This window comes from Dermacentor andersoni, chromosome 2, assembly GCF_023375885.2.
Source record: "Dermacentor andersoni chromosome 2, qqDerAnde1_hic_scaffold, whole genome shotgun sequence".
Lineage (NCBI taxonomy): Eukaryota > Metazoa > Arthropoda > Arachnida > Ixodida > Ixodidae > Dermacentor > Dermacentor andersoni.
The window spans coordinates 251,031,087-251,052,440 of NC_092815.1; the positions used below are offsets into that span (position 1 = coordinate 251,031,087).

Sequence of the window (21,354 nt, forward strand, 5' to 3'; positions counted from 1 at the left end):
AAGCGGATGACACTTGCATTGTGCCGGAAATGCTTGAGTGTAGTGATAAATTGTCTTTGTGTATTCTCTTTTTGTTACTTTTTCTTTATAGAAGAAACTTAACTGATATTCCAGCTCTTACAAACAACATTTGTTCACCATAAAGTTTGAAAAATTGTTACGCAACATGGGTAGCCAATCGAACAGCTTGCCCGACTGATGTTACATGCAGCCACTATGTAGATGTTGGCGTGGTGGCTGAAAATTCAGGGGAGCAGTGCTGCTACAATCAGCAGGGATGCATATTTTAAAAATCTTATAACAAGTTAGACACTTTGCGTGAAGTGCTTAAATGTGTCACCTAATGATCAGAACGACGTAGCCTAATGACCCGGTACATTTGTACAGAATCGTCAAAATCATTTCAGGGTCCCTTTAAGATTGCAGGTTTGATGCTGGGTGCAGTGGTGGTGGTTTGATGGTGGTGAATTGCAAGAATGCTTGTCTGCTTACATTTAGGTGCACATTAAAGAACCCCATGTGGTCAAAATTGATCTAAGGGCCCCCACTGGGGCTTGCCTCATAATCTGATCATTGACACTAAAAACCCTAGGATACCTTCTTTTTAAATGGCAAAGTGGCATACTTGTTGATAACCAGATGGCACCACAATTTTATCACTCATGAGATTTCAGAAGGCATCACCTATTTCCCACGTCTAATGAAATGGCTATTGTGCTAGGTGCAGCATGATAAAATAAAAGAAAGTTGACTGGAACCTGAAGAAAAGGCACGCAGTATGTTAGATTAACAATAGCCTCCACAATGTTATAGGGCTGCATGCAGAAGAATTATGCTTGACTTGGGAATTCATTAGAGCATTGTCTAGCAACTAGGCTTGCTTACCTTCTGCACTCCTTTAATTTTGCTTAAATGTGTGGCTTTCATATGCAGTACTTGCCGAACGCAATGCCTTGGCTGTCAGTTGCAGCCCCTTTGTGGTGCGCCTGTTCTACAGCTTGCAGACACCCAGCTCCGTCCACCTGGTAAGTAATGGACCCCATGCAGCTCACAGAAATGGGGTGGAACAGGGTTCCAACAGGTCTTACTGCACTGTGCTCAGAGAGGCAGGCTTGGAATGGATACATGTTGTTGAATGTTTAAGAAGCTTTTCAGTCAGTAATGTTTACTTCCAATTCACATAGAAAAGATGACTTTAGGTGTCTCATGCCTTTAGTTCTTTGATGTCATTGCTTTTATAGATCTAATATCATTGCACAAAAATTTTTCTCTTTTTATTCTTCGTGTTATTGTGTGGAAGACTTGTGCACTTCAATTTTTTGTGCTTGCATCGACTATTAGTTGAATTTTTATTTGTCTAATTCGGTTCCAATTTCATACAAGTTTTCTTTACTCAACTTTCTGAAGAAAAAGAAAAGACGAAAGAAAAATATCACCTCGTCTGGTTTCATTAAACACAGTATCAATGGCTTTTGCAATTTAAGAAATACACTAAGACCAATCTCAAGGCTCTGTCCACCATAGGACAAGAGGCTTCAAGGAAGGCTTTCAGAAAAACTCCTCCAAGTGTGTCAAATTTGAAGTCTCGCAACTCTTGTTTTAAGATGCACAGCAATAAGCAACATTAAAATACTGACACTTGTACTTCTGTACACCTGTACGCCTGTATTGGAAGTTTGTCAAATGTCATCGATCGTTCTATCCGTTGTCTGTTGTCACCGAACCTTGTATAATCTGATTGTATGCACAATGCTAATTGTGTAGTACTTTCTGGAAGACACGTGGGCACCAGCAATTACGCTGGAACCTTCGATGACGCGTGTAAAGCTCAGCATGCTTCACCCGCAGATCAGAGATTTCGACGTCCGCTGCTGTTGTTGTGCTTTTAGTGTACGCTGCATTTGTGGGCATGGGTTTGTTGTGTGTCACTGATCTTGGGGGTGGGCAGAGGCTACGAGAGATTTGGTTGGGAGACGCTGGGAAGCACAGCAAACGGATTTTAATTAGGCTCAAAATTCAATTGACTCAAAACAAAACTCAATGAAGGAATGGTAACACTTATGTAACCCAAACGTGTCCTTATCCCTGTCTACAATTGTCTTAGGTGTTTTTTATGCAAAAGTCGGGCAACCCTAGCCTATGGCTGCACGCTATCAGGAAGGATCGTTCTTACAGACTTTTGTCGTCGCACGTTTCTTCGGAGTCCAATGCTTGTTGGATTTTCATCGTAGTCTGTGTTCTCACTGATGCCATAAATGTTGCTGCCTTGGTGTTGGCCAGTCAACTCGTCCGTCTCTGATGCTGGTGTCCCAAACTCCGTCGGTGACGTGCACTCCGGCCTCACTGGTTGGGCCTAACTCTGGGTTCTGCCGCTACTTCTTCGAGTGCCGACGAGACGCTTCGGGGACTACCGTACGTGCTGGTCTGCCTCTGAAGGGGGATCCTTCCTGGAGTGCCTGGTAGTGCCATGAGAGGCTGCAGCAGGTCCAAGGAGCCTCGCTTGAACGTCGCCGAGGTCGATGGCCACACCCTGGATCGCCAGCATCACGGACTTGACCAAACCTCCATTGCTCCCATCCCCAAGGCGATGCTGACGCTACAACCTTGGCCCAGAGACACGTCGATAATGCCAGCTCAGCGCTGCTGGTCTCTCGATAACAGCCTAGGCCACGCGCCTCGAGGGCTGTGCCACTTGGGCCAATACTTGCACATCGTCCTCTTCCTTTCTTTCTGCGCTGCATGCCTCTTACATATGACATGGGTGCCCTTTTCAGGATTTTTTTTTCCGAAGAACTGCCTTCTGTCGGTTTTCTTGGTGGTGAATTTGACTCTCCCGTTGTGACTTGGGTGATTTTTCTTGCGTCGTCGTGGCTCGCAACACATAACCACCCTGTCACACACATTTCACCACATGCACTGTTTACAACATTTGCGAGTTCATTGCTCCCACCACTTTACGTGTGTACACTTGCTCTGTACGCGTTATACTCGTGATATTTCATCGCTCCATCGCCCTACTCATAAAACTCGCTCCCAGATTCTATCCTTTAATGTACTCTATATGGAAACAGTATTCTATATGCAAGCTGAGGCTCCATCTCATTATTCTGCCATTAGTTGGCTTAGCTTTGCTCAAAAACTATAGGGGCTGGTTGTTTGTTTGTACCCTAAATTGTTTGCCAAATAGATAGATGTAGAAGTTCTTTATTGCCCATACAAGGGTGAGACGTTCCTTCTCTATGGTTGAGTAATTCTGTTCTGCATTGTTAAGTTGCCTGCTAGCAGAAAATACTGGATGGAGTCTCTCATCTTTCTCTTGCAGGAGTACTTCTCCTAATGCCTTATCGGAGGCATCAGTGCGTAGCACAAACTCCTTCCATATGGCCGGTGCCAACAGCACCGGTGGATGTGCTAACTTTTCTTTAATATTTTAAAAGCTCTCTGTTGATGCTCACCCCACTCCACGACGTTATTTGCCCCCCTTTTTCGTCAACTCTATCAATGGTCCAACTACTTCAACATACTTTGGGATAAATTCTCTATAAAATCCTGTAAGCCCCAAAAACAATTGTACTTGTTTCTTTATCTTAGGCCTGCCCACTGCTTGTATCTTGTCCAGGGTATCGTCCTTGGGCTCAACTTGTCCCATTCCCAATTTGTGCCCCGTAAATTCCACGGCGTTGTACCCTAGCTCACATTTCGTTGGCTTTATCATCAACCCAGCATCCTTTACTCTCATTAGCAGCTTTTCTAAGGCCTTAAGGTGTTCATCCCACGTATCAGTGGCAACCAGTCTCTCATCAATATAGTGTTAAAAGTGTGGCATACCACTGCAGTTTTTAAAACATTTAGATACGTTGACGACTTTTTAATCTTCATTGACTGCTCTTCTGATGCCTTCATTCTGGAAGCTAAGAAAGCGTTAGAAACGTTTCAGAAGTGCTTAGTCCCTCTTCAAACCACTCATCAGATGCCGGTAGATAGGTCTCTTCATTTTCTTGATCTTCGCCTAAACTTTCAGGACAACCACACGTGTTGGTCGTATGAGCTGCAAGCCAACAAGCCACTTCTGCCGTATGCGTCCGCACATTCTAAGCTTGTTAAGCGGGCCATTATCAGTTTGTGCTTCAAGAATGCCCTTAGCAAGTCTTGCTGTCATGTTGTGGACGTAAGCTTTGAAACGCAAGCTTTACGTTTGTCCTTGGCTAGATATCCTAGGGTGGTGCTCGTGTCTGTCACGAAACACATTTTAAGAGAAGCGCGATCCAGTACGCAGAAGTCAGTTGCCAATGCCCCTTCCAGCACACGCCCTAAATTAAGTGTCATACCTTACATGCACGGGATATCCCACAACTTGAAAAAGATTGCCCAAAGGGCGAATGTAAGAGTTGTTTTTTCTGCTCCCAACAAGCTCGGCAGGCTTTTCAGGCTGACGGATCCAAATGCCGCCCCTTCTGATAAGTGCAGAAAGCATCACCGCAAAAAGTTTGTCAAGTGTGTCCACCGGGTGGTGTACAACCTCCCGCTTTCATGTGGGAAGAAATATATCGGACAAACTGGGTGTGCCTAGAGCAAACGAATGGTGCAACACAAATTGTTTGACACTGAACAAATCGAAAACAAGGTATGTGTTGTTTCATGCGTTAGGAACATTGGTTAAAGTACCTGATTCCCTTATGCTTGGCCCGTTCAGTGTTTCGATTGAAAAATGTGTAAAAACACTTGGTATTATATTTAATGAACATATGTCCTGGAACCAGCACATTCAGTCATTACTGCTTAAATTAAGCAAAACAGAGGGCATAATGAATAGGTGCTGACAAGATCTCCCGGTGGTAATTAGAAGATTGCCTTATGATGCCCTGTTTAGTTCTTGTTTGTGTTATTGTGTGCTAGTTTGGGTAACACTACAGCAGAGAACCTACACAAACTAGTTTTAGTACAAAAAAGGGCAGCCGGCGCGGTATCAAGCGCTTTTTATTTAGAACACACCGCGCCTCTTTTTGAAAAACATAAAATCCTAAAGTTCGAGATTTGTACACTTACACGCTACTGTGTTCCTATAAGAAAGCAGTTCAGGGCAGATTAGATGCTTTTCTCGATATTGCAGAACTTGAGCACACCCCGACAACATATCCTTTTCGGTATCAACCACCATGGCACATTCGTTTTTCGCACACACAGTACGGCCGACAGAGAATTCGGCATACATTGCCAAGGACATTAAATCACTATGACACACTAAATATTGACATCACAACGTTAGCGAAGAAAGACTTAAGTTTATTCATGCAATAAAAAAAAATTGTGTTTTGTTTTTGTTTTGTTGTGTCTAGCCATTGTGTTATATATGTATATTATGAGCACTTAGCCTTCCTATTTCATTCTTACTTTCCACATGTCCTTAGAGAGGTGTGTTTGATAGTAATGTATACTTGGATTCGTTGTATGCCTGGTACAGTGCTTTTTATGGTTTAGTAATGCTAAATGGGTTTCGCCTCCGTTGCTAATGGGTGGCTGGAGCCCAGTCAAGCTGCAGTGTAGCAGCTTTTTCTTCGGCCACCTTTTTCGCCTTGTAAAGTTGCGAAATAAAGTTGCTTACACTTTCACAATAACATTGTCTATTGCATCTCATTGTAGGGATACATGTACGTTACTAATTTGTCAACCATTCAGCATCTCCAGAATCAAGCAATAAGAACAATAACCTTCGGTAGCTACATGTCCAATGCATCCTCCCTACTCTACTCACAAAAACTAAGCAGATTCTTTCTCCGCATTCTTATATATAAATATCTGAATGGAAGGCTTCAAATTCCTTTACTACACACTAATCAATTTCTTCATGTATCAACTCGCTTTGCAAAATTAAATAACCTTCTCTTACCTAAACCCAGGACTAACTATGACAAGTCTACAGTTAACTTCTAATCAGTATCATTTTGGAATTCCTTGCCTGTAGGTCTAAAAAAGAAATCCATTGAAATGTTTAAAATGACTTTGCGCTCATACTTGTTAAACTCGTAAATGCTTCTTAATGTTCATAATCAACATCATCAACCTGGCTACACCCACTGCAGGGCAAAGGCCTCTCTCATACTTCTCCAACTACCCCAGTCATGTGCTAATTGTGGCGATGTTCATAATAATTCTTCTTATATTTATGTATATATGTTTTATTTTTTTGCTGAACTGAACATTTTTATAACTCAGTTTTTTGTATTTATCGCTGTTTACCACTGTTTACTGAAATATTGCTGTCTGATATATGGCTTTGCAGGAGGTCTCAGTCTTGTAACTTTGAGACCTCCTTCTGTATTAATATTGTCACGTGGTAGTGACGGTGAAGAAAGCAAAACGGTGAATGGCGAAACTAGTGTTTTATTCGGTAAACTTGTGCTCACAAAAGCAAGTTACACTGAAAGGACAGCAATAGCGGTGAACACAATTGGCGGTTGTCAAAATCTGATCAGCGGGTCAAGCGCGTCGACTTTTATACATCGGTCATCGAATGTTCCAGAGTAATCGCTGACACCCGCGCGTCTTCCATAAAATTCTACATTATTTGCGTCGCACATACATGCAATCGATTTACGCAAGGTTTGGTCCCAGACAGCGGCTAGAACCATCGATAACTTTACAGAAACTTCCAATACATGCAGTCACATCCTGCGCTGTGCAATAACATTTGTTAGGTGGTGAAACCTATGTACAAAAAAAGATTGCATTTCTGGAAGCTTGAAGGCGTCAAATGTAGTACGCTGCCATGTTTCTGTGAGCATTAGTACATCGATGCAGTTATACAATTTAGAAAACAAACATTCAAGCTCACTGACCTTATTGCCGATTTACTGGACATTTAACCCTTTCGCTGTCTGACCTTTCTGGCCGTGACGCCCCCCCAGTGTCGGCTTGGTTTCAGGGAACGAGCATAACAGGGAATGAACATAGCAATTTATTTTTGATTATGATTGGTATACAAACAACATAGTCACTGCAATATGCACATTTCAGTGTTCTGCAGGTGTTGTTAGTAAACATCATCATCATCATCAGCCTGACTATAACATCCGTTCAACATCCGAATCTGACGATGCGGAACTCCCCTCTTCCTCGCATGAGACAGTCCGAATCCGAGCTCAGCTCGTATTCTGAATCGGAATTGAGCCACCGCTCCAATGAGCAGACGAAGGTCCGCGCGCTCAGCCATCTGAAAGTAATCGCGCGCAGGGAGGATGCGCTTTCAGTCGCCCGCACAACGGAGAGAAATGGGACGTTGGGTTATCAAGAAGACAGAGGGAGATGGAAAAAGGCTAAACCAAAGTTCGAAGGGCTTTACGTTTACTGCTGGTAGTCGGATGCGAGGGTGCGGCGAGGGAGCGAAAGCAGCAATCGAGTCACTCTTTTCGGAGAGGCAACGGCGCGGCGCGTGCCTCTGAACTTGACGCGCCGTAGCAGGCACACCAACAGAATAAAAATAAAAACCTTCAAATCAACGGAGACGGCAGAACAACTCTTGAACCCATAACCACGCGCCATAACGCGCGCGACGCATGATGCAGCGAACGCGGAGTCACCGCGCCACTCAGCAAAGAGAGAGGGGCGAGTGGCAGTCGCACCGTACTCTTCAATACGTGACTAACACAGGTCGAGGCGAAAATACGAACTTGTAGAAAGAGTCAACAGATGGAGGGGCCAGTTCAGGAGCGCCAGCTTTGTGCTCAGGCGCGAAATTTTGAACGCACAATAGAGAATGTACCGGTACGTCTGTGACACTGTGGGGGGGAAGCGCGAAGACGTACCGGTACGTCCATGACAGCGAAACGGTTAAGTGAAAAAATTGCAAAAAGGTTGTTTTACAAGGCTGGAAAATGCGAGAAAATTCTTCTAGTGTTATATGACCTAGGTGCACCGTATTTCAAGTAAAGTATCGATGGAAAAAAAGATCACATGCTTAAGGCGGTTAAGCCGTTCTCACGTCTGATAACATGCACAGCTTCCCCGCTTCTGCAAATGATAACCTTCCCATTTTCGTGCCCGACAAACTGGAAACCTGATTTCTTTGACCATTCCTTTGAGATGGCCATCAGAGTCCTAGAGCGCTTTGTCATGTTCTCGCTTATTAAAATGCCTTGTCGTTGTCTTATAATTTTGCTTTTTCCTAGCCAGGCATCTCTAGTTTCCTGCCTTGCAAACCACAAAATAGGTCTTGGTACTTTTCCTGCCCTTGCAGCTAGCCTGTGGGGGGCCATGATGTCAGTTTGAGCAAGCTTTCACATGCCACGCTTTCCGGCTACATCATTAACTTTACTTGAGAGATTTTCCCCCTCCTAGTGGGCGACTGCATGAATCTCAATGTTTCGACGACTGGTGCGCCATTCCAAATCATCAAGATCCAATCTAATTGAGTCATGTTAGCTGCATCCTGGTCTTTCTCAATTTTGTCGACTCGGTCTTTGATGCCCTGTGTATCTTTTCCGTGTGCATTGAAACATTCTTTTATGCGATCAAAGTGATCCAACATCACCTGGATTGATTGCTCGATACCATCCGCTTTCTGGTTTTAGAAGGAAGATAGTCGTCAGCTTGAGGTTAATTTCAGTGATCAAAGCTAACAGACCAGCATCTTCTTTCTGTTCCTGGCTTTCAAGGTTTCCTTTCGTACCGCCCGGACGACATATCTCACATTTCCAGTTCTTTTTGCTGTGTAGTCTCTTATTAGCAAAAAAGCTTCCTTGTTTGAAAGCATATTTAGCGCCAGCAAACAAGGACGCAAGGGAGACGTCACCACAATGCGGTAACTTCAACAACTTAATTTTCAGGGCTTTCAGGGCTTTTTAGATATGCTTAGTTGCTACCTTCACTCTACATATACAGCATGGAATGATGACATATTCATTCAAAAGCAAGGGGTTTGCATCGGTTCATGTTTGGCGCCTATACTAAGGGACATTATTGTAGCTCACCATAACAGAAACCTGTCCCGTACCTTGTCGGAGCACAGGGTGGTTAAAGTTGTCAGATACGTTGACGACTATCTCGTCCTTTTTGAACCAGACGCACATTTTACAGTAGGCAAGCTTTGCGAAGTTTTTTCTGCAGGCCTTAGCCCACTTACTCTCACGATTGAAGAGCCCACCGATAACGTGCTGCGTTTCCTAGATATTCAGCTTGAGTTCATGGAATGGCACACGTGTTGGGAGTATAAACCTAGAGCTAATAAGCCCCCTGTTACCGTATTGGTCAGCCCACTCGAAGCTCGTCAAGAGAAGCGTCGCCAACTTATGCTTTGGAAATGCTTTAAAGAAATCTTGCCACCATAAGATCTATACGAGTCTTATGGATCAATCAGGAAGGTTATCAGCAGCAGGGTTTCCGGAATCGGTACAAGTTTCAGTCGTAGAGGGGCTGCTAAAAAGGTGCGGGTCAGATAGCACAATTCGGGAGGTGACAAATCAACGGACGGAACGCAGAGGGAAGGTAGCGGTAGTGCCCTACCTGCATAGAACGGTACATAATCTTAAGAAAATGGCTAGCCGGGTGGACACAAAAGTGTTCTTTTCAGCACCAGAAACGCTGGCAAAAATATGTCGATTAATGGACCCGTACCGTAAGCCAGCTGCCGGATGCTCTACGAGTCATCGAAAAGCACCAGTGGGTTGCGTAGAAGCTGTTGTATATAAACTTCTGCTGTCCTGTGGGAAAAAATACATTGAACAGACAGGGAGATGTCTTAATGACCGATTATGGGAACATAGCCTAAACGTGAAAAATAAGCAATATGGTCATCTGTCAACTCACTGTCAGGAATGCGGCTGTGCGCCGGTGTATGGATCCTGCCAGGTTCTTGCAAAGCACAAAGATAAAGATGTGCAAGAGATTATTAAGGCTCAGGCTATCTGGCGGAATAGTGATACGTGTGTTAATGCCCCTTCAGGGGACTTGTTAGATAAGGAGACGGCTTTTTTGGATGGTTAAGATTTGGATCAGGTGGCGCAACTGTGCATGGGTTGTATAGGTGTATTTCCTGAAAATCAAGTTGTTGAAGTTAGTGCATTGTGGTGTCGTCTCCCTTCTGTCCTTGTTTGCTGGCGCTAAATATGTTTTCAGTTTACCAACACGCCGAACAAATGGCAATGCTTCCTCATTTAGCCCAGAGCAAGTAACATGATGAAAACTGAATTCACAAACAGTGCATGCAATTGCATTTCCGTCATCAGGGATGATTGAGCGGCAAGCATAGCGGAAGGTCATGTTTTAAATTGGATCAAAACAGCTACACTTTTCATTCAAAAAAATGCAAAAATAGCAGCAGCGGCAGCAAAAGAAGAAGAAAGAAGATGTATCAATATAAACGATGAGACTAACCTGCAGTATATCAGAAGAACGGTTTAGCAAAGTACTGCTGCCTCTGCCGCCACTGCCAAAATGTGAAGCCAGAAAAACATACCCTCCAGAGCAGTGCTCTAACGCACATATGTTGCCAGTGGCAGTTTCCCGGCATCTGTAGAAAGCAGCCTCTTTCCTTGTGTTTGACAGGTGCGGCATTAAGCTAGGTGCGCTGACCCGGTTGAACCACAGGCGTCCAGTAGCAGCTGATAGAAGTCAAGCGTGACAGCTAGGTATGTCTGTCACGGCGTCAGCATCTGCAGTATATCAGAAGAATGGTTTAGCAAGGTGCCTCTGCCGCCACTTGCAAAAATGTGGTGCTCTACACCACTAGTTTTAACATGTCACATGACTCGTCTGATGTTGCAAAACTGTATAAAGAGTCGGCACCAGCAGAGAAGCTTGTTCAAAGCCACAGCGTGTTCCAAGATAGAGCGACCATCAGTGCAACGTCAACTAGGGGAACCAAGGAAACAGTTACCTGTTCCTGCGTCAAATGCACTAGATGTGAGCCCCACAAGTTCTGCAATCATAGCGAGGGGACTGTACCTTGGAGGGCTGTATTTCGTTGATCGGGAAGGCAACAACGAAGCAATCAGCAAACATAGAATTTGTTTTAATCAGGGGCATACTTTACCGATGCTACAGATTGCTGATGAGGAAGGAAGTTGACGAACTTGTTCTTCCCCGATGTGTCCGCCAATTCGTACTTGAGATGGTGCGAGAAGGAGTTTTGACGGGCCACCGAGGTATGAAACGAACCACCGATAGGATATTAGAAGAATTTCATTGTCCAGGCATGCAGACTGAGGCGACCTGATTTGTGCGCTCTTGTGGCATCTGTCAGCATACTGTTCCAAAAAACCTGATCGGATGTATCCCCCTAGAGAACATGCCGGTGACTGACATGCATTCAAATGAGTGGCGATTGATATACAGTCAAACCCACTTATAACAATATTCAAGTGCCACGAAAATTCCACTGTTATAACCAATAATTGTTATAACTGGGTTGCATGAAAAAAATCAAAATAGGGGGATGGCAGAGCTGATATGAGAAAACTATAATGGCTGGAAGGCCAGCACCCTTCCCCACCACCTTGCTCCATCAGGCTGCTGATTGTGTTCGCTTGTTTAACTGCTTCCTGGGCGCTCCGATCATGTGTAACAAGCTGCGGCTGTCAGCATTAAAGAATGTCACTGCTATAATAACTGCACAGGTGGCAAGCGATATGCGAGCACCACTGAGGCATCATTTTGGCAGCTCCAAAAAGGGCCTTTTAAAAAATACGAGAAGGTTGCCGTGGCAGCCTGTCAGCTTGACAAATCCAGAAGAAATGTTGAGGCGAGGTTGCCACAAGCATCTCGCCACAAGCATCTCTCACTGGCTTGCATGAGAAAACCCTATGTCCGCCAGCCTTGCATGCCTTACACACAGCTTGCCAACATTCTTCTCCAAGGCATCCAGGTGCTCCATGTAGTGCAACGCAAGGTTCCTCGCAAGAATGGAGCCCCAGAAGGACTGAATCATCTGCCAGGCCTCCTGTGAGGACAACGTTGAGGCAGCCTGCCCTACCACGTCATCGCTGCTGTCATCGCCATCGCTATCGAATGCAAGCATGTTCGCGACGATCACCTCATCGGCTGGAAGCACTTAGTTTCCAAATCTATAGCCGTGCATTTTTTGCTTTCACCGGCAACATCGTGTATTGCCGATGATCAGCGGGCAGATCAGCCATCTGCCATTTTAGTGGCGAGTCAAATGAGGCTGAGAAATGTGAGAAATCGGGAGCGATTTTGACGCGACGAACAAAGACAAACGTGAGCGATTGAGCTGTTTGTAGAAATGCGCTGAATGAGGAGCCAGCGAGCAACATGCGAGCAGCGCAGTTGGCACGATCCATTTGTGTCGGTGAGTGGCGCGGCGTAGAGCTATGGGTGCAGACCATCCATGTTTGGAGGGGTGGAAGAGTGACGGGAGAGAGGTGCGCAGAAAAGGCTGGAAAATGAGCGTGCGGTGACTGTTGGAGCAGTAGGCTATTATGCAGTGGCTCGAATTTCTCATTTTCATTTTTCTTTTCAAGGATTTCGCATTTCACTGACTTTCGGCTCGGACACCCAGCAGCCAGATTTCTTCGTTATAACCAATAGCGCGGCTTTGGGGCATTGTAGTAAGCGGGTTATTTCAACATGGGAAAACATACAAAAGTTGACACTGCAGCAGCTCCTCATTGTTATAATCGACATATTGTTAAAACCAGTATCGTTGTAAGTGGGTTTGACTGTAATCGGGCCGCTCTCAATGACGTCAATGCGTCGGCATCACTTCGATACGACACCTAGGCTCCATCATCATCATCATCAGCCTGGTTATGCCCACCGCAGGGCAAAGGCCTCTCCCATACTTCTCCAACTACCCCAGTCATGCACTAATTGTGGCCATGTCGTCCCTGCAAACTTCTTAATCTCATCCGCCCACCTAACTTTCTGCCGCCCCCTGCTACGCTTCCCTTCCCTTGGTATCCTGTCCGTAACCCTTACTGACCATCGGTTACCTTCCCTCCTCATTACATGTCCTGCCCATGCCCATTTCTTTTTCTTGATTTCAACTAAGATGTCATTAACTTGCGTATGTTCCCTCACCCAATCTGCTCTTTTGTTATCCCTTAACGTTGCACCTATCATTCTTTCCATAGCTCGTTGCGTCGTCCTCAATTTAAGTAGAGCCCTTTTCGTAAGCTTCCAGGTTTCTGCCCCGTACATGAGTACTGGTAAGACAGAGCTGTGATACACTTTTCTCTTGAGGGATAATGGCAACCTGCTGTTCATGATCTGAGAATGCCTGCCAAACGCATCCAGCCCATTCTTATTCTTCTGGTTATTTCCGTCTCATGATCCAGATCTGCCATCACTACCTGCCCTAAGTAGATATATTCCCTTACCACTTCCAGTGCCTCGCTGCCTATTGTAAATTGCTGTTCTCTTCCGAGACTGTTAAACATTACTTTAGTTTTCTGCAGGATAATTTTTAGACCCACTCTTGTGCTTTGCCCCTCCAGGTCAGTGAGCATGCGTTGTATTTGGTCCCCTGAGTTACTATGCAAAGCAATATCATCAGCGAATCGCAAGTTACTAAGATATTCTCCATTAACTTTTATCCCCAATTCTTCCCAATCCAGGTTTCTGAATACCTCCTGTAAACACGCTGTGAATAGCATTGGAGAGATCGTATCTCCCTGCCTACATACGGCTCGTCTACACCCTGATTCCGTAATGCCTCTATGACTGCTGAGGTTTCGACAGAATCAAACGCTTTCTCGTAATCAATGAAAGCTATATATAAAGGTTGGTTATATTCCGCACATTTCTCTATCACCTGATTGATAGTGTGAATATGGTCTATTGTTGAGTAGCCTTTACGGAATCCTGCCTGGTCCTTTGGTTGGTAGAAGTCTAAGGTGTTCCTGATTCTATTTGCGATTACCTTAGTAAATACTTTGTAGGCAACGGACAGTAAGCTGATCGGTCTATAATTTTTCGTCTTTGGCGTCCCCTTTCTTATGGATTAGGATTATGTTAGTGTTCTTCCAAGACTCCGGTACACTCGACGTCATGAGGCATTGCATATACAAGGTGGCCAGTTTCTCTAGAACAATCTGCCCACCATCCTTCAACAAATCTGCTGTTACCTGATCCTCCCCAGCTGCCTTCCCCCTTTGCATAGCTCTCAAGGCTTTCTTTACTTCTTCCGGCGTTATCTGTGGGGTTTCGAATTCCTCTATACTATTCTCTCTTCCATTATCGTCGTGGGTGCCACTGGTGCTGTATAAATCTCTATAGAACTCCTCAGCCACTTGAACTATCTCATCCATATTAGTAATGATATTCCCTGCTTTGTCTCTTAACGCATACATCTGATTCTTGCCAATTCCTAGTTTCTTCTTCACTGCTGCTTTTAGGCTTCCTTCGTTCCTGAGAGCATGTTCAATTCTATCCATATTATACTTCCTTATGTCAGCTGTCTTACGCTTGTTGATTAACTTCGAAAGTTCTGCAAGTTTTATTGTAGCTGTAGGGTTAGAGGCTTTCATACCTTGGCGTTTCTTGATCAGATCTTTCGTCTCCTGCGATAGCTTACTGGTACCCTGACTAACAGAGTTACCACCGACTTCTATTGCACATTCCTTAATGATGCCCACAAGATTGTCGTTCATTGCTTCAACACTAAGGTCCCCTTCCTGAGTTAAAGCCGAATACCTGTTCTGTAGCTTGATCTGGAATTCCTCTATTTTCCCACTTAGCGCTAACTCATTGATCGGCTTCTTATGTACCAGTTTCTTCCGTTCCCTCCTCAGGTCTAGGCTAATTCGAGTTCTTACCTTCCTATGGTCACTGTAGCGCATCTTGCTGAGCACGTCCACATCTTGTATGATGCCAGGGTTAGCGCAGAGTATGAGGTCTATTTCATTTCTAGTCTCGCCGTTCGGGCTCCTCCACGTCCGCTTTCGGCTATCCCGCTTGCAGAAGAAGGTACTCATTATCCGCATATTATTCTGTTCTGCAAACTTTACTAATAACTCTGCCCTGCTTTTCTTAGAGCCTATGCTATATTCCCCCATTGACTTGTCTCCAGCCTGCTTCTTGCCTACCCTGGCATTGATGTCGCCCATCAGTTTAGTGTATTTTGTTTTGACTCTACCCATCGCCGATTCCACGTCTTCATAGAAGCTTTCAACTTCCTGGTCATCATGACTGGATGTAGGGGCGTAGACCTGTAGGACCTTCTTTCTGTACCTCTTATTAAGTTTCACAAGAAGACCGGCCACCCTCGCGTTAATGCTATAGAATTCCTGTATGTTACCAGCTATATTCTTATTAATCAGGAATCCGACTCCTAGTTCTCGTCTCTCCGCTAAGCCCCGGTAGCACAGGACGTGCCCGCTTTTTAGCACTGTATATGCTTCTTTTGTCCTCCTAACTTCACTGAGCCTTATTATATCCCATTTACTGCCCTCTAATTTCTCTAATAGCACTGCTAGACTCGCCTCACTAGATAACTGTCTACGGTATAATATGCTTTTTTAAGGTCAAGAAAAACTGCTACAGCGAATTTATTTTGAAGGACGAGAAGAAACTGGGTTAACCGACGGGCCCAATTTTTATTTATAATTTAGTGAAGAGGAAGACGAAGAACGCGCTCTTGTGTCGGCTGTGCGTGCAATGAGCGTTCATGTACTTCCTCATATTACATTTGGTGGAAGGTGCTGCACTCCCAGACCTCACCCTAGATCTTCGCAGCCGAACATTGACAACTGCTCCAGCCACTACTATGAACGAGGCTCCCAACAATCCGCTTGGAGCACCTGCTGCTCCTATCATGTGCGGCGCCGTCCAGCGGCAGCGGGACTTCCTGTTTTTAGTGGATCAGGTGAGACTGACGTGGAAGATTGGCTCTCTACCTACGAGTGCGTCAGTGATCACAACAAGTGGTACAACCCGACGAAGCTACGTAGCATCATCTTCTATCTTGCTGACGTTGCGAACCTCTGGTTCCACAATCGTGATCGGGAACTGCAAACCTGGCTTTCAAAACAGCATTCATGGAAGTCTTCAGTTGCCGGCCTTGCGGAAACTGCAGGCTGAACAGCGCCTGCGCCAGCGCGCTCAACAGCCCAGCGAGACTTGCCTGTTTTGGCAAGATGGAGGTGCCCCTTGTCTAGTTTCCTTTCCGGTGAGAGAGGCAACCAGTTTTCCACCATTATCTTAGCCCTCCATGTTCCAAGCGCTGTCAAAGACTGCCGAGACGCCTTATACCTAGCCACGTTCACAGCCGACTGCGAACATGAGATTTCCGAACTACGACGTCAGAACCGTTCATCTGACGCATTTATCGTGGACAAATCAAGGAAATTTTTAGGCACATAGGGCCTTCTGGGCTGTACTTGTCGGCGATAAGGTAGCCTCGCCTCCATTGGATTATCTGCCTGAGCTATGTTGAATGCTCGGTTGCCATAGTCGGAAGTTCAAATCCCATTATAAAGGCTTTCTTTTTTTTTGGTGATGGTGAGCTTGAAATTCACCTCCTCCAGTGCACATCTACAGGCTTGGAGGGGTGCCTGACACTGACAAAAGATGCCGAGAGTGAGTGGGGCTATACTAATCCAGGTACAACCAAATTAGGAAGGCTGATTAAGCTTCTTCAAAGACACCCCCTCACCAGAACAGGAATTGGCCTCCCTGGGGCAGCATTCGGCCGCCACCTCCCAAGTGTTCCCTACAATTCACCCCACGGCCCTCAGTCCCCAGCAGGTGCGGAGCACCTGACCAAGGCGGTGGTCAGACCTGTAACGCAGCAGAGGGTGCTAAGAATATCTGGGTCCGGACAGGCTGCCAATGGAAACTCACCCTGTCAACCTTTAATTGCCAAACACTGTCGAGTGAGGCTAGCTTAGCAGGTCTCTGAGGAACTACAAGACATTGGATGGTATACCATTGGCCTTTGTGAGATTAGAACTGGTGAGGCTTATACATTGCTGAATAACGGACATGTCCTCTGCTACAGAGGTCTCCCAGATAAGAAGCAATCCGGGGTAGGATTCCTAATTTGTAAGGACATAGCAGGCAACATTGACGAATGCTACAGCATTATTGAGAGAGTAGCTATAGGTGTAATCAAACTTAATTAAAGGTAGTACAAGCCTACACTCCAACATGCAGTCACTATGATAATGAAGTAGATCAGAACTCTGTTAACTCAGCACAGCAGCCTGATGCACTAACCATTCCACTGCAGACTACCCAGTGACCCAGGCAGGCGTGAAAACGATTAGATACAAACATTCATGCATATAGATAGCCCCCCAGAAAGTGTTGTTAAGCACCCAAAGAATGCTAATGCATTAAAAGGAGGCTTATGTTACAATTGGGTAAATACCGTAGTGAAACATTGTGAGCTACAATTATTGCTTGAAAATCATCCCAAGGCGAGCCGAAAATAGGCACTTTAGACGAGAGACGACGTGTGCGCAGTGCATTCACTGTCCCTTAAGCTCTGCTGGGATATACGCTACCACTAGAGGGGTCTCTATTGGGGTGACCATAGGGGTCAGGCTTATGCATACTGAATGGCCAAGTATCAATTATACACTGAATATCAATTGCAGGATCAAAATAGTGAAAGTTTGGGTGTAGAGAAATGTATGGGCGCCAGCCGGGACGTTCGGCAGGGATTGAATTAACCAAAGTCTAATTAACCTGCATCAAGATAACAGAAGCCTACTATATCTGAAGTTCATTTCCAAGCATGTATACATGCTTTTCAACAGTTCTCCTTAGTTGTGTTTCTTGTTATTTGACTGGCTGTTGTACACCCGTGAGCAAAATTATACGAACCACGGGGCCGCCAAAAATAACAATTTCCTTGTAATTAACACGCATAAATGGGAACTGATGAGTGCACTAGAAAATTCGTAATGCCAAGTTTGGACTGCACTTTTTAACTTCAAGTTGCCTTCACAGACAGCGGAGAAAATCAGTTTTATCGTGCAATCCCTGGTCCGTTTAATTTTGATCATGGGTGTGCCTATCTGTAAATAAGTTGGATGCCAGAAGTTGCATGCCAATCTCATTAATAAGCATCTGCCTGCAATGTTCTAGTGCAATCCTTAGTGTTGCCAGCAGGCACAGTTCTTGCTTTATTTTTTGTTGCTGCATGGTGGCTGAATGACTCATGTTAGATTTTTTTTTACTTTCCATTTGATTCTATTTAATATCCTCTTGGTGTTCATTGCATTCAGAATGACATTTGCAGAATTCTTTATTTATTCTTCGAGATCACTCGAGATAAGATGAAAAAATAACTACGCATGTGTTAATAAAAATCACTTTCTAAGCCACCTAAGGTTGGTCAGAGACTGCACTGTGCTTGTGAATCTCTAGAATGTGCTTTGAAAGGTGCGTTCTAGCCAAATGAAGTTTTCCTGTATATGTGCAGGTGATGGAGTACATGATCGGTGGTGATGTCAAGTCACTACTGCATGCGTTCGGCTTCTTTGAGGAGCCCATGGCACGTTTCTATGCAGCAGAGGCGGCCCTTGCTCTGGACTACCTTCATCGTCGAGGGATCATTCACAGGCACTGTCACGCATCTTGTTTATTGTGTAATGCAGGTGATTGACAGGGAGGTGAACTGGTCAGCAGCAAGTGTCAGGCAGTCAAGTGCCAAGTGAGCAGAAGTTCCACCCAGGGTGTCGAACTGAAACCTTTTCCAGTTCGGTTTACGTTCGAGTTCAAATATCGGTTTAGTTCTGAATGGAAAAAAAATACATTTTGTTAGTGTTTTCAGCAGTTAAATAAAAGATCAAATTAAAAAAATGTTGCTGACCATCATTCGCTAAGGTGCATGGTGATTATACAGCATTCTTTCTTTAGACAATACAGAGTGTTCATGAGAAGGCTATGACTGAAACACCTGTCGACTTTTCAGATGAGCTCTGTGGCAAGGCTGTCCGATTATATGGCGAATCTTTTTCAAGTTACATTAAATTCCAGAGAAGTTCCAAGTGACTGGAATAAAGCAAGAGTTGTTGCAGTTCACAAAAAAGTGACTAAGCTGCTAGTTTCAAATTACAGGCCCATTTCCATTAGTTCATCCTGCTGTAAATTATTGCAGCATATTGTTGCAAGCGAAGTCATATCATATCTTAGTGTTGAGAACATTTTATCACCTTATCAACATAGGTTCTAGGAAGGTATGTCTACAGCACAGCTGTAGCATGTCTGCTACAGCCAGAACCGCAATCTCAAAATTTTCATCCATGACAATTTCCTCGGCAGCCTTTTTGACGCCTTTGGTAGCAGACGGAGCTGACTTTGAGCCGACTTTGTGCAGGGATTGGGAGACCCGGGTTACGAGACGAGGACAACCGGATGGCTAGCCTTGAGTTGCCATTTATTTTGACGCATGCCATGACCATTTCCACCTATTCTTTCACCGAGTAGTGTAAACTTCCAGGGGCAGCCATTGCAGCGCTGACTCCTGCATGCACACAGCACAACAGGTGCCTTGCGCCTCTTTTTGCACTTTTGGTAAGAAAGAATCAGATGGGCACCAGACATCCCATGCAAGCAGTTCACTTGTGCACTGCAGATGACTTGCCTTTCCCCGATTCTGCTGCAAGGCACCTTCATTAAAATTTCGTCACCCCTTTTGTCATGGGCTTTTTCAAAACATCTAACATAACAATGAGGCCACCATTTTGGATTTATAAATTTTTTGATTTCTAATAAAATGGGTATGTTATAAATTGGGAAACCGTACAAGTTTTCCGTAAAACTACTGCCCTCGAGTTATTATCATAAAAATGTTAACAAATTTTGGTACTTAGTCTTTTCAGAGTAACTTTAGTAGTGACAAAATATTTCCATCTCATCATAGAAGCACGTCTGTGAAGATGACAGGTGTCTCAGTCACAGCCTTTTCTTAAAAAATCTGTATTGTTTAAAAATCATGCTGAATAATAAAGTAACATTAATATTCGAGTGAGCTTTAATTTTTGATGAAGAAAGGAGCGACCACCTTTAATCAAGATGTACCAACAAGCCAGTTTGGCCACCCTTGTCTCAAACAGGCCCAGCAACACCAATTCTTCAGAACAGCACACAATGGGGTGAGCCTCTCAAAGAATATATTCCTCGAGTTTAAAAGAGAAAAATGATTACACCTGTGTGAGTGAATTTGTGTATTTTGAGGCTCATTTATAGTATAAGTAGTATCAGTGGCTAATGCTAAACAATGATGTATATTTAGAAACACTACAGCGTGCATTTCCTCTAGCCCGGCTGTCATTGTGCACAGTGTAGACGGGCACACACACTGTCTGTGCGCCCTACCTTGGAAGTGATTTATTTATTTATTTCACGTACATTCAAGGCCCGAAAGCATTACAGAAAGGAGTGGAGTCGAAAACAACAGTAATGCAGTAAAAATACAAACAAAAAGTATTAACCAAAATAATAACAAAAGGCATTATGAACAGTGGTCTTGAAGTTGGTAGAGTCGATGATGAGTGCGATTGATGCGGAAAGGCGATTCCAGTTCGTGCTTATCCTAGGGATGATTGAGTCACTGTACCGGTTTGTACGGCACAATGGCACCCCGACTTTAAGGCTGTAGTCATTGCGGGCCGAAATATAAGACGGAGGTGCAAGAAGGGTTTCTTTTAAAAGGGGGCTCAAATAAAAAACTTTGTGAAAAAGGGAGAGACGAGAACATTTGCGGTGTGATGAAAGTTCGGGTAAGTTAAGAGTTCGTTTCATTGAAGAGATAATCGCATAGCGAGAATAATTAGATAAGACAAAGTGTGCACCGTGGTTTTGAATTCTTTCAAGAGTAGAAACTAATGAAGACTGAGTCGGATCCCAAATGGCTGAAGCATACTCCAATTTGGAGCGAACTAAAGTTTTGTAAAGAGTTAGCTTCAGGGAAGAAGGGGCAGAGCTAAAATTACGGCGCAAATAACCAAGGATGCAGTTAGTGTTTTTAGTAACCTAGTCAATATGCGAGTGCCAAGAAAGGTTATTTGATACTTGAAGGCCGAGATACTTGTAAGAGGTAACTGACGTTACAGGTGCGCCATTAATAAAGTATGTGTGTGTGGCAGTGTTACGAGATATACGCATGGCCTTGCATTTATTTGAATTTAGTTGCATGCACCAATTAGAACACGACTCAGTTACGCGGTACGTCGTCTTGCAGCTCTTGGGAATCGGAAGGATTAGTAATTTTACGGTGAAGAACACAGTCACCCACGAAAAGCTTTATGGAAGAAGAAAGAATGCAGTTTGGAAGATCGTTAATATATGATTAGAAAGAGAAGTGAACCCAGGACTGAGCCTTGAGGAACACCTGCTGGTACATTAGAAAACCGAGAATTACAGTTATTAGCGTTAACAAACTGCGTCCTG

The 21,354-nt window shown here is 44.4% G+C and overlaps 1 protein-coding gene across 5 annotated transcripts in view; it reads left to right on the top strand.

The window, feature by feature from the left end:
* gwl (serine/threonine-protein kinase greatwall) overlaps positions 1–21,354 on the top strand; it is a 441,324-nt gene that overhangs the window by 103,995 nt on the left and 315,975 nt on the right. For all 5 annotated transcript variants that reach the window (XM_055075653.2, XM_055075651.2, XM_055075650.2 and 2 more), the window contains exons 4-5: positions 934–1,025; positions 18,383–18,522. In XM_055075653.2, the coding sequence (XP_054931628.1) occupies positions 934–1,025; positions 18,383–18,522 (232 nt within the window). The remainder of the gene's footprint in view (positions 1–933; positions 1,026–18,382; positions 18,523–21,354) is intronic.